Below are 13790 nucleotides of genomic sequence, written 5' to 3' on the forward strand. Positions count from 1 at the left end.
TGCCACCTTAAAGAGGAAGCAGCAAAGGAAATATTGCCACCAGTAAATCCACAGGGCCATCTCTCTAGCTGCTCTCCCAGAGTATCAAGACATGCAGGAAAAATAGTAATAGACACCAAGCTTCTCCTGTGCCATCCAACAATGAGTTCTGGGCTGCCAGAACTGTATTTTAATTATATTTTCATGATTACCAGCCTTTGACTATTTTAACACATGATTTAAACACAGTAAAAAGCATTGAGATATAAAACATAGGTTGGAACTAGATGATTTTAAGGTCCCTCGCAACCCAAACCATTGCAGAATTCTATGACTGATCATCATCAGTATGGCCATCACCTCACCAACAGTCCCTACTGGGAGCAGAAAAGCCAGGATGAGGCAAAGTACAGGAGGTGGATGAGAAGGGGCAGCTACAGCAGGAGAGCCTTGGATGTGCTCAGGTCTGACACCAGCTGATGTCCCATCTGCTGCCACATATCCCGTGGAATACAGAATCATGGAATCTGCTGAGGTGGAAAACACCCAGAGGGATCACTGAATCCAATTCCTGGACCGGCATAGAACATCTCAACAATCCCACCCAGTGCCTGAAAGCATTGTCCAAATGTTCCTGGAGCTCTGGCAGCCTTGGGGCCATGACTGTTCTCTAGTGGTTTTCACAGCAACCAAGGAAACATGTGATGTTCCCAGCTACCTCCCTCTATGGCTTCAAACTCTTCTTCCTGCAACAAATAATCAACTCTACTTTTAATTATGATTAATATGAATCTGTCTGCAGCAGCGGTGTTGCTCTGCAAGTAGCAGCTCCCTAGTGAAGAAATAAAGTGAAATATAGGTGACCTCCAGCAGTCCCAGATCTCATAACCTGATTTCCAGGCACTGCACACTCCTGCAGCTCAGGGGAACAAACCTCACAAGAAGGGACAGTATGGGAGGAGCTTTAAGAGATGCCCCCTCATTTCCACACACAGCGAGGGCATGGCACCCACTCGCTGCACCCAAAGCACGCCTGAAAAGCAGCACACAGCAAAGCCAGGAGTGATTTTAGTGCCAACAAACACCACCACAACCAGTGTAACTTCTGTCCTACAGCACTGCATCACTTCACCCAGCAGCATCAGCACAGGAGCCACTGCCACCAAACACCACTGCAGCTGTACCTGACCGTGGCTGCACCGGCTCCACTGACTTTGGCTTGACAACAGGAACCTTAATGACCTCTACCTTTTCCTCCTCCTCAGCCTCCTCTGCAATGGGCTTCATTTCAAAAGTTTCAAGGGTGTGTTTGGCTAGAAAGAGGTTTGCGGGTGTTAATGGGGGTTGGGGACCCACACAAACATGCGATGGCCACCACAGCAAGGAGTGAGGAGATCCTTCTCAGTAGCTGGGAACACAAGGAGGTTTGCAGGCAGCTCAGTAGACATTTTCCAGCATAGAAGTGTGTGTCAGTGCTTTTTAGTGCTGTCAGACCCAACAGTGTATTGAATGAGAGGAGGAAAGAACACAAAAATAAGCTTTATGGGCTCCTTGCCCAGAAAAGGAGACATGGGACACATGAACAGTTCTTGAGCGTGGAACTAAGAAGGGCTCTGCCTGCAAAGTCTGGAGGGAGGCAAGTGCTGGCTGTCAAAATCAAGGAAAAACACATCCAGACAAAAAAGCTATCCAAAATCTAGCAGTTTTAATTAAATGTACTTGAGTGATCAACTTCAAATCTACCCAGGTGTCTGAAATTCCCCACCTTCTGCTTTTACAGCATCCGGCTTTCCCCACCAGGAGATGCTGATTAGTCATGATTCAAGGAATGCCCATGGAGAGGAAGTTTGCCACACTTCATGAAAACTTGATCTAGATACTAGAAAAGCAGTCATGCAGTCAAAAGCAGTAAAGCAGTCAAAAAATTCTGGCTGGTAGGAGGACACCCAAAGTATTTGTGTGTGAATTATCTCCAGCCCTAACACACCACAGGTGGTCACTATCCAAGTGATGAAGACTGCAAATATTTGTAACACTGCTGCTATGATACACTTACAAGTATTCAAACGTGCTGTTGTACCTACACACCTCTTAAGGACATTCATATTTATTAATAGTATCTATTCTAAGAGAAATATAAGCTCCACAGAGCAAAATGGGCAGCATTTCTCAAACATAAAAAAAAAAAAAGAAAAACAACCCAAAATGGCAAGGAGATTCTGGGATGAAGAATTTCAGAAGCTTCATGAGAAGTTTCAAGATCAAGACTTGAAAACTTAAAGTTTTCAAATCCATATATACAAAACTGCCCACATTTAACAAGAGAGTTCTCAAGTGCCAGCACATCCTAATCTTTTCCCCACCTCCCCACAAGAATTGCAGTTGAATAAGGTGCAAGGTAGAAATTTAAGGAGTCTTCCAGAGCCGGGCTGTGTCTCCTCTCACTGAGAAACTCCTCTTGCAAAGAAATGAAGAGAGAAAGCCACCCAATTTGGTGAAAATTGGAAATTGTTCAAGAACGAGCATGTAGAGGATAGGAAAGGCACTGCAGAGAGATTTAGCCACCACCACAGCTATACCTGGCTTCTCTCGGATCTGATCCGCAGGTTTTGGTTCAGGAACCTCAACCACCACCACCTCCTTCTGCTTCTCTTCCTCTATGGTTCTGAACTCAACCTTTTGAGTCGCATGTTTAGCTGAAGAAACGGGGCATATGTTAACGACTGCCTGCATGGCAAAGGCGCAGATGTCAAGGGGGCAGGAGTGTCACATTCCCAGGCTGCTCTTCTCCCAGCTCTGACATCCAGGTGTAGCACTGCAGCTGTGATTTCCCTACTCATCTGGGGTCACAATGGCATGGTCAATGGGCAAGCAGCAGCACTGGTTCCCTTGCTGCTGTGCACTGTGCCTGAGGAATTTCGCATGCCCAGACTGCGGGGAAGCTGCAATTTGGCTTTGCTGCCTTATGGAGCTTGAACCATATCCCTTTCCTCCAGCTCCATAACATAAAACCCAGGCTCAGGATGGCATTGAGCCCAGAAGCAGGGACAGCCTGGCTGCTGCTGGCCATGGGGTGCTGAGCAGCCCTGGTTCCCCCAGGCTGCAGAACAAACTTGAAGGATCAAAGCAACACAGTCCCTGCTCCATCAGGCAGGTGTCTGTGGTGCACAGGGATGCTCCTCTTTCCCTGGATCCTCACAGTGCTCAGGGATGCTCCTCTTTTCCTAGCTCTTAATACCCTGTGATATAGATCATGTGGACCAAACTTAGGCACTCCCTTTTCCATGCCTCAGCTCTTCTGCTGCTATCAATTTCTTTTAAAAAATCTCAGGGATGAGCCCATCTGACTGACACACCTCAACTCCAACCTGAGCATCACTTTAAGAGACACTGAAAAAGCTTCTATCCTGGCAAAAAATCTCCCCCTCACGTAAAACTAAGGAATTTAAGAAGTCATATTAAACAAAACAAACAGAACGGCTTAATTCCTGATTTTCTAAAGGAAAATGCTTTGAGATCAAATGAAGAAATATCTTTATAAGTAGAACTTAGCCATAAGCCTTCAGGACCTACCTAAATTCTTTTCATCAGTCGGTTCTACTGGGACCACCCTTAGTTTGCATTTTTGTATTGGGTCTGCCTGAGAGAAGTTAATTTACCCATAACAGACCTCACAGTGCTGTGATACTGAGATAAGGATAAAAACTGGGAGAGGTAATGGGCAAAAGTACTGAGCAATGTTAGAGAGCAGAATGATCATGGGAAATTCTTGTAATTGTGGTGATGGCAAAAGGGGTGGATTGGGTGCAAATTGCCCACTTTTGTTCTGTGTTGGGGGAATTTTTCGTTTGGTTGGGCAGTTTTGTTGATGCGAATGAAGGTTGTGTGATGAATCAGAATTTTCTGAGTTGAAAGGTACCCACAAGGATCACCGAGTACAACTCAGAATCAGAGAATCACAGAATACTCTGAGTTGGAAGGGATCCATGAGGATCATAGAGTCTAACTTTCATCATTAAGTGAATGGTCAATATGAGGAACAAACCCATTCCTGTGGTGTTATCAGCACCCTGCTCTAACCAACTGAGCACCAACTCAGTCTCACTACAGGCACATAATTCCTAAACATGTAAGAGGCAGGAACAAGGTCTTGTTCTACAGCGACAAGTTAAGCCTGTGTTTTTGTACAGCAGGGAATCCAGGTGCTCCTTAAGGAGTACTTCAGCATCCTGGTGACTCCAGAAGGCAGAGAGAAGACGCAGCAGGGACTGACTCACCTCCATCAAGGCTCCTGGATGCTCTCTTGCTGGCCGTGCGCTCGAACTGGGGCGCGGGTCGGTCGATCAGGGCGCTCGCCTGCCGCGTCTGCGCCTGCGTCCGGCCGCTGTAGCGGAACTTGGAGCCCAGTGCCAGGAACCTGCTCTTCGGGATGGCCTCAGTGGAAGTCAGCCTGAAAGACACACACATTTGAAAATCACACCTCCAAAGCCAGGAAGGGGCATGTGAAAAAGAATTAAAATAGAAATTAAAGGAGTCTCTTGCATCCACTTGGCCAAGGAAATGCACATACTAATGACGTCTCACATCTACATGACCCAAAGATCTCTGTCTTATGGGTCTTACAAAGCAAAACTTGCTTTAAAATTTTCTGCAAAATAAACACCTACTGTCCCTGAAACCATTTCTCTCCCATTTTTCCAAAAAGTTAAGGAACAATGTTCATTTTCAATAGTTATATTCAAGCACTAAGTTACTTAGGGTGAGGCTACTGTTCAGAAAACCCACCTGAAGAAGGTGTGATGTTCAACACATACTTTCCAGAGCTTCTTTGCTGCCCGGTAACTTGGTAGCTTGAACCCAATTGTACTTTCATACTGTTCTTGCTGTGGAAAGCATAAGTTATTTCAGTATAGCAGGAAATAATTGTGGTAGGAACCCAGTCCCCAGCCAACCACCTTGGTCTGCTGTGGCACAAACTGCTGAACTTGCCCCATAATGTGCAGCAGGACCTCAGGTCAGAGGAAAGAGAGGGCTTGGCCACTAGCCCGGGCATCCCTCAGGATGCACAGGAATTTGCAGAGCAACATGCCGTGGTGGGTTTATCCCCCCTGTCATACTGACCAGCTGTCAGCTGAGGTCAAATACTGACCTCCCTGAAAGGCTGGCTCATGGCAGTCAAAGCAGGAGAAGGAGGAAAAAGAGGAAAGAGGTGGATCCCCATTGTAGCCTCTCTCTCTGATGTAACCAGGCTGCTCCAGGGATTTCCCCACTCATGAGAGGCAGCACCAATGCATCCATTCCCTGCTTCCTGCACTTAGATGAAAAGCTAATTCTAATTTTTAATTATTTTCTTTGAATGAAAGCAGGACAAAGTGCCATTGTCTTGCCCTGTTTCCAAAAAATGAGTTAGTTCGGCCCCAATTTCATCTGTCAACCTCCCATGCTTTTCCCTGGATGCTGGGAATACCCAGTGATGCCAGGAGGTGGTGCTGGATGACACGTCGTTACATTGTCACCAGCTGGCTTGGAGCTTCAGCTGGGCTCAGACACCCCGATGACACACGTTCCTGCAGAGAAGAGCCTGACCCCGCCCCGCTCCGTTCCAGGGACACGCACAGTGACGATTCCAAGGAAACAGAGGATGACAGGAGCCCAGAGGAGCCAGTCGTACCTCCCCTGGCCGAATCTTTATGAAGAAGCTGCTGCGTTTGTAGGAAATCTTCAGGACTTTGGGCCATGGGAAGCGGTTGATTCTCAGTTTATCTTTGTAAACAAGAAGGCCACTGGAACAGACTCCCAGAGTGATATCCACTCCTTCCAAGTCCTGGGAATGCAGATGAGGATTTTAGCAGTGTCAGGTTTATGAGCTTCATGTCAGCAGCTGCCTTCCAAACTATGCCTCTGGTCTTCCCATAAATTCATCTCCCCACCACCCAGACTCCAGCTCCCAGTCCCATGTCCACCCTTCCTTTTCTTTCATGCTTTTCCTGACAACCTCCTCCCTCCTCCTGATCTCTCCTGTTCTGCTGGTTGCCCAAAGGGCTCATCAAGAGCCCATCCTGCATTTCCTGGAGCACAGAGGCTCATATGGTAGGGAATATGTATTGTATTCTAAGTTACTCAGAGAAAAGACCTGTCTATAAGAGAAGCTTTGGAAAGTTTCCTGTAACATACAAATAATAAGAAACCACAAACAATCACTTCTCTTGCAGGAATGCCTGAGGCTTTTCTGTTATATGTCAGTATTTCTGTACTTCCTCTCTTTCCAGAGCAGCTTCCCAAAACAGGTAAACTTGCTTCTGCAAGGGAAGGATAATCAAATTACAAAATCCACTGGTAGGTCCACACACACTGGTTCTCACCTTGGCTTGGTGAAGGTCGACTCCATACATAGACAGCTTTTTTGCATTCTCAAGGAATTCCAGATCTGCTTGGGCTGGAGTCATGGATCTGCAGAAAAAGAAAGGGATTGGTATTCTCAAAACTGTTGCTTTTAAGAGGAGACAGATCAGACTTCATGAAATCCATTAGATTTCCTTTTGCTTTTAACACAAACAAATCTGTGCCTAGATAATGAATTATGAAATCACTCTTACTGCCCAAATTTGTGCTTTGAGCAACCCAGTAACAGGGCTGCACTTTATTCCTGTGAAGCTGTAAAGGCACTAGAGAAGGAAGTGAGGAAGAGCAGTGAGGGGACAAAAGTTGATTCAGCAGAAGAAACCCAACTGAGCAAAAGGTGATAGGTCCTATTCCCCACAGACCTCCCCAAGCCCAGCTATTGTTCTCCAAACAAACACACGGACAGCTGAAACCACTCAGCAGAGATTCCAACCAGGAGACCTGATGAATGAGGGGTTTTCTGGGAACAGATGGTGCCCTGTCTGCAGGAGGGGCACAATTTAACAAAGACATCCTGATAATGGAGGCCATTATCAACGTTATTGAAGTGTCCCTGTTAATACATTTCTGGTGTATGAGGTACATTAACAGCTCTGCTGGGAGAGGATTCAGCTGCATACATTTCATTTTCTACCCTCCTTTGATGTCTTCCTTACTGAGCGCTCACATACATCTTGTGTGTGATGTAAATAGAGGTTTGAGCGGAGGGAGACAGGGCAAAGTCCACTGTAAGGACAATCTTGTAGGAAAGCCCCAGGAGCAGTCACCATCTTGATATGTGCCTTGTGCTTTGCAAATACAGTAGCAAGAGCCAGAGCACGGTTTAGCAGAGATTTCCCTGGAAATGTCCAAAGAACACTTGGGGACATAGTTTAGTGGTGGGCTTGGTAGTGTTGGGTAGTGGCTGAACGCCATGGTCTTCAAGGTCTTTTACAACCTAAACAATTCCATGATTCTATGATTTCCACTGAAAACCCTCTGAAGTTTAATGTTCACAAAATATAGACCAGAAATTAAATGGGGACGTGTTGTCTTCTCCTGCACATGCAGACAGATTAAATATAACTACATCTTATACATTAAAGTCTCCTTCTGATGAGGCCATGAATAATTCAGCACTGTGATCCACCACTTCTAGCATAGCAAATGGCCTTTGACTCCAAGTCATGAAGCTTGTCAGAGGCCCAGTTCTTATTTTCCCTCATTTCCTCTCCTCTCAGTGTAAATGGAGAGGAATCAATTTAAAATATTGATTTGCAGGCTTGAGTGAGGTGTTGAGTGGTCACAGCCACAGCCCACATCCACCCTTCCCAATGTGCTCCAGTTTTTTCTCCCATCTGCCCGTCAGAAAGTCTTGTCTTTGCTCCATCTTTTCCTTTCTAGGAAGATATGCCCAAAATAGGATGAGGAAGAGGTTTACCCTTGAATCTGATACCAGGGAGAGTCTCAGGAGTTGCCCAACCCTACCTGAACCAGACACACCTGCCCAGGTCATGGCTGCAGTAGGAAACACTTACTGCAGGTTTGCAATTCCTGGATCACCTGGAATCCTTCCACTTCCTTCATTAGGAAATGAATGTTACTCACTAAATGAGGTAGAAGAATGCCCCAAACAGGCTGTAGGCTACAGTGTAAACGGAGAAACTAGATCAAACTACAATCCAAAATTACATAAATCCCAAAGAAATATATTAAAAAAAGGCAAAGGGCAAGGTTAAAACAAGTAAATTTTGCACTTGCACATGAATTAAACTTTCATGGCTATTCTGTGGGAGGAAAAAAAGCACTTGTTACTAAATAATTGCAAGACTTCCCATCTGCTTTCTAAAAACATAATTTCTTCTTCATGCAGGAAAAAAGAGTTCCTGCTTCTAGAAAGATTTTGTCCAAAGTATTAGATTTTTTGGTTAAAAGTTAATGTTCACATAGTCATCATAAAATCACAGAATGGTCTGGATTGGAAGAGCCCTCAAAGATCATCTCGTTCCACCCCCTGCCATAGGCAGGAACACCTTCCACAATCCCAGGTTGCTTCAAGCCTCATCCAACATGGCCTTGAACACTTCCAGGCATGGGACATCCAAAGGTTTTCCGTAGCTCACAGAGATGGGGAAAACACCAGAAAATCCCATTATTTCCCTTATTTCATGTTGCTGTGCACAAACAAGTCCTCCAGCCACTGTGCCTTACCTATATGTTTTATGAAGCTCCACAACCTTTTCTTCAAGCTCTTTTGTCTGGTTTGGGGCCAGTTTGAATTCACTGATGTAATCTGGGCCATGGAGATCAGGATCATAGTCTCCCAACTCTGACTGGACAGTGTAGGAACCCAGCAGAGCTAAGGTGGCAAAGGAGCAGGGCAGCCGCCCTGTAAGGATGTCCTGTCTAAGCTGCAGACACAGGTAATACCTGAGGGCAGAAAGGAAAATGCTATTCACAGAGAACAGAGAGAAATTTATTAACTTGAGGATCAGTCTCTTTTTTTATGCCACTGATGAACATATGAAAATGCTTGTTTCCAAGTTTTACTTATTCCCAAGGTAAACAGCATGGAGGACTGGGGGATTCAAGGTCACCTCCACTCTGCAAATGGAATAAAGGACACTATGACCAGAAAATCTTGGCTTTAGGTAAAAATTTACTTTTTTATATGAACACATACATGGCAGAGTTATAAATGACACTGCTTTACACATGCACTCCAGTGGAGTGTGGGAGCATCATCACATCCACTAAAAACAAACCAAACCCCCTCCAAATGGTGAAGGTATCTGATGTCCTTCCTGAAGGAGGGAAAATCACCCAAATATGAAACATTTCCATTCCACATCCAGGAGAACATGGCAGTAGGATTCGCGGATAACTCACCTGGTGATGTCCTCTGTTAGCTGGGCAGGATCTGGTGGATAAAACTTGACATTGAAGGTAAAATCCCAGGGGCCTCCTGCAATGACAAGGGAGAGCTTGAGAAAAATAAACACACTGGGACGGCTTTGTGATGGTCAGTTGATACAAAAAACAGCTGGGAATAGCCAATCTGATCCTCAGAATTTAGCAGATGTAACACTGATTCAATACTGCTTGCTCTCACAGCTGGCAGCAGCTTAACACCTGTCTAAGTGTAAGATGTGGTTTCATTTACAGCAGGTAAGAAAAACAGGAGAAAAAAAGCAAGGCAGGGAAAATCACCTGGATTAACCACAACTTGCGGCAAAAATTAAATTAATTGCTAAGAAGCTCAATGACTGACATGTTTCTTCATTGACTGAAAAGGGATTCATGAAGATACGTCAGGCATAGGCTATAAATTAATGAATTGGTTGGTTGACCAATTGAATGGATTGCTTTACTGCTTAAGCCAAATTTCAAAGTTCAAGGAAGGCTGTGCTAAGTCACTCCTCAGACTAATGCACTGGGATCAGGTGTTCAGACACAGCTTAAACTTAGCCCAACACAAGCATCAGCCTCTGGATGAAGACAGAAAGCACCAAGATAGGAAGAGCTTTTCAAGTCCAGACCTAATTGCTTAAATACACCTTGTTGCAAACCTTGTATAGCACCATTACAGGCATTAACTGAGTCAGAATTCACATAAACACACACAGAATGGACATGATATGTGGTACGGACAGCCCAGATGACACAGCTGAAGTTCCCTCTTCAACTCTCTTTTCCTTGAAAACAATCCCATTTCCCAAAAGAAGCTAGTCCTGAATGATTTCCATAGTTACATCTCCCCCTGCCGTGCCCTTTAACACTAGTTCAAAATAAGAATTATTTCAGAAAGAGAACTTAACTCACTCGGAAGTTTATCCCAATCTCACATAGGGAACAGGGGAAATGGAGCATTTCTGGATTTACTTCTTATGCAATGCCATAACTGGGACTAAACACAAGGCACGTTGTTTTCATCACACACAGTTCAAAACAAGTGATTCCAAGGTGACAATGAAGGGAACAGAGGTTACCTAAACCACCACACACTGGTGTCCACACTTTTGTATGTACATGCAAAATAACCTTCACTTCAAGTAAAATCAAGTAATTTGCCATTTAACCCATCCCCAGGGGACCAGATTTCACAGCAGGGTGATATTCATTACATTCACTGGATGAATTTTATGGATGTAGCACCTCCTGCCCTTCACATGCACCCTGCTACTGATTCCAAGAGAAGATGGTAGGACCAGGAGCTTTCCCTACTCCACAGCCTTGCACTGCCCCCCTAATCTGCATTTAATGACACATTCTGTCCTCGGCCTCCCACCAAAAGGATCCAGAAACCAGTGTTTTCCTTCCCAGAACTTCTAAAGCAGTCAGACTTGCTCCCAAGAGAAAACAAAAGCCTCTAAAACATATTTAATTCTGACACTGCCCTCATTTTGAACTAATTCAGTGCTAGCAGACCTTAAAACACAACTTGGGAGAGCATCTGGTACTTGAACTGATATTTTTCAAGCCATTTATCATTCCAGTGCCCCGATTTGGACCCCAAAACACCCTCAGAGTCCATAAAACCTTGTTCCACCATAAAGTTCTGCCTGAGGTCTCCCAATCTCCTTTGGGATTTCAGTGGTTCCCACTGACACCCATTTTGCTATCCTCCAGCAAGGAGCACATCCCCATTTCAGCACTGCATTGACAGTGTGGTTTTGCTTCAGGCAAACACACCTCAAGCTGTTTTGCCAAGGAAATGACATTTTTTCCTAAATCTAGATTAAGAAGATCTTAAGAAGGCCAGAAAGAATGCACAGACTGCTTGAACTTGTGCTGATCCTTGCCAGACACCCTCACTTGACCTCTCTCCACCCTTGGGCTTCCTGGATGGCTCACCAAAGCCACACTGGGAGAAACCACACCCCCCCATACACGATAAATTAAATCTACTTACCATGAACCTGCTTTTTTATTTCTTTGGCAGGATCCAGCCATGTCTGTAAGAGGATAAAAACATTTGCAGTTTACCAGACATTCTAGAAACACCACAGAAAGCTGAAAATTGCTAAAAATACAGAAAAAATTTAAAAAAAGGACAGTATTTGACACAAAGGCAGCCATGGAAACTGAAGAGATGGTGCATTCTTCACTACTTTCACTCCAGGCTGTGGTCTCCGTGGGTGTATTTCCAACCATTCACCTACCAGGGATTCATAAGGGAGGCAGGAGTAACAAGAGGGGAAAAAAAAAAGCAGATTATTTAGGGCTGCAAGAACAGAGTAACAGGTACAGGTACAGCCACAGCCACATCCAGCTACCAGGGGCACTTGTGCAACACCCCTTTTCTCCAGAACCCTTAAAAATAGGTAAATAGGACAGACACATTAATTTTAAGCACCCTGTCTCCTTACTTACCCTATTCAGATCAAAGATCACCAAGACTTTCTATTATTAGCTATAGTTTTCAATGACCTAATTGCTGAAATACGAGTAAAAACACCCAATTCCTGAGTAAGACTGGAATGTTTTACAGGAGTGTGACATAAACTTCATGTCTTTTAACTATGACTCAGATTTCTAGTATTATCTCTACTACAAATTTAGAAATATATTTTTTCCCCTCCTCTGTAATTTGGGGTTTTGTGGGATGGTGGTGCAATTTAAGCCTCAAAACACAGTTCCTGCTTTTTCCATGGTCTGAGCCTCTCCCTTTGCAGGAGTCAGGGCCTGTCCTGCTGCAAGCACTGAGCTAGCAACCCTCCTGGAGAGGTTACATTTAACCACTTCTTCATTTTCGCCAGCTCCGAATAGGATTTGGATGTCCAGGTCTCCCGAGGTGAAGGAATTAACTCATTGAATCCCCCAAGCTAATCTCTCCTGACTAGAAGGACACGTAACTTCATGGCAGGGAGACATCAATACTTACATTTAATCTCCTCTTTTTATATGCCTACTCTAACATATAAAAGTGGGGATACAAAATTCATTTGAAAGGAAGATTTGCTGTCTTTTTAGGGTCACAGCTTGGAGCACAGCATCTCCATGGCTGAGTTGGTGCCACAACTGCTCGTTACTGGGGTGAGCCCAAGGTGCAGTCATGCATCCCACCCTGCCTGATCCAACAGACAATGACGGGAACAGCAATTAACAGCACTTTTATCCCACTGGGTCATGAATCAGTTGGAAACAAGCCTCCTTTTCAGGGCAACGAGCTCCTTGCTGCTCCATGGTGCCCAGCTGCTCCAGCCACCGTCACAACCTCCTAATCCCACTGTCACCCACTGCTATGCCCATATGGGTAATTACTGGTCCTCAGAAAGTTTATTCCCTATATATCAAGGTGGAAAATGTCACATACAACCCTTCCCTATCCAGGAATATACACATGTATCTCCACCTGCTCTACACAGTTGCAGGTGAGGTGCAGGAGCTCATCCCTGGATCCTATTAACACCATTTCACCTGTGAATCAGTAACTCTGGGGAGGTCTTGTTGGAAGATACAGCGGGAGAGCTTCAGATTTCAAAGTTCAATGAAACATAACCAGAATGATTAAAAAAAAAAAAAAGATGGTGCTTTCACCCATCACAGCAAACCAAACCAGCTTACTCCACACTGGAGCTGAACAACCCATGGACAGTGGCCTCATCTGCCCCAGTTTCCAGCTCTGGGACAGAGATGTGACAAAACAATCTGTTTTCAGTCCCTACAGTTAAAAAGCTGCACAACCTCTCAGCCCTTGTTGGTTTGGGGGAGAAGGTACATGCTTCTGCTTCCAGAAGAATCAGTGCCAAAAGCCTGGACAAGAAGAGCAAGTCTGAGGCTCTAGGAAACCACAGAATCATTTAGGAAAGGCCCTCTAAGATCATCAAGTCCAATCATTACTCCAGCACTGCCAAGGTTAGCATGATGCAGTATCTGCAAGTGCCACACCTATAAGCTTTTTGATCACTGCCAGGGACACTTCCTAGGGCAACCTGTGCCAAGGGCTTGACAACCCTTTCTAGGAAGGAATTTTTCCTAATATCCAAATGTAGCAGTGAGCTGCCCGCAGCACACGCAGAAGAAGCTGAGCTGCTCTAGTTACACTCTTTTTGCTCTTAATTGGATCTACAAGTACACCTACCCCTCCCTCTATAAGAACAAAATCTGATTAAAAAAAAAATTCCTCTGATATAAAAAATATCCAGGTTATATACATAGAAACACATTTCACATCCAAGAAAACTGGAAGACACCAGAGGCTGTAAAACAAAGTACGAGTTCTGCCTGTCTCAGTGTTATTTTTGGTTGCTATTTTGCCTGTGTATAAAACAATACAAAGTATTTAATGACACACATCTGTCAGTCAGTAACCTGGCCAGAGGGGATTGTTGAAGGTGAAGCAGAGGAAGAGTCAGAATACGGACCAACATGACTGGTCTAAAGGACACAGCATTGGGCCCTTCATTTCAATTATCTCACTTTTGACT

At 44.7% G+C, this 13790-nt stretch overlaps 1 protein-coding gene across 1 annotated transcript in view; it reads right to left on the reverse strand.

Annotated features, from left to right (window-relative positions):
* EPB41 (erythrocyte membrane protein band 4.1) overlaps positions 1–13790 on the reverse strand; it is a 76184-nt gene that overhangs the window by 31340 nt on the left and 31054 nt on the right. The window contains exons 5-13 of the mRNA XM_066564848.1: positions 11273–11315; positions 9250–9325; positions 8572–8790; positions 6342–6429; positions 5651–5803; positions 4765–4862; positions 4257–4429; positions 2559–2675; positions 1164–1292 (exon numbers count right to left, since the gene is read on the reverse strand). Of these exons, the coding sequence (XP_066420945.1) occupies positions 1164–1292; positions 2559–2675; positions 4257–4429; positions 4765–4862; positions 5651–5803; positions 6342–6429; positions 8572–8790; positions 9250–9325; positions 11273–11315 (1096 nt within the window). The remainder of the gene's footprint in view (positions 1–1163; positions 1293–2558; positions 2676–4256; positions 4430–4764; positions 4863–5650; positions 5804–6341; positions 6430–8571; positions 8791–9249; positions 9326–11272; positions 11316–13790) is intronic.

The sequence above is a fragment of the Molothrus aeneus genome, chromosome 23, assembly GCF_037042795.1.
Source record: "Molothrus aeneus isolate 106 chromosome 23, BPBGC_Maene_1.0, whole genome shotgun sequence".
Taxonomy (NCBI): domain Eukaryota; kingdom Metazoa; phylum Chordata; class Aves; order Passeriformes; family Icteridae; genus Molothrus; species Molothrus aeneus.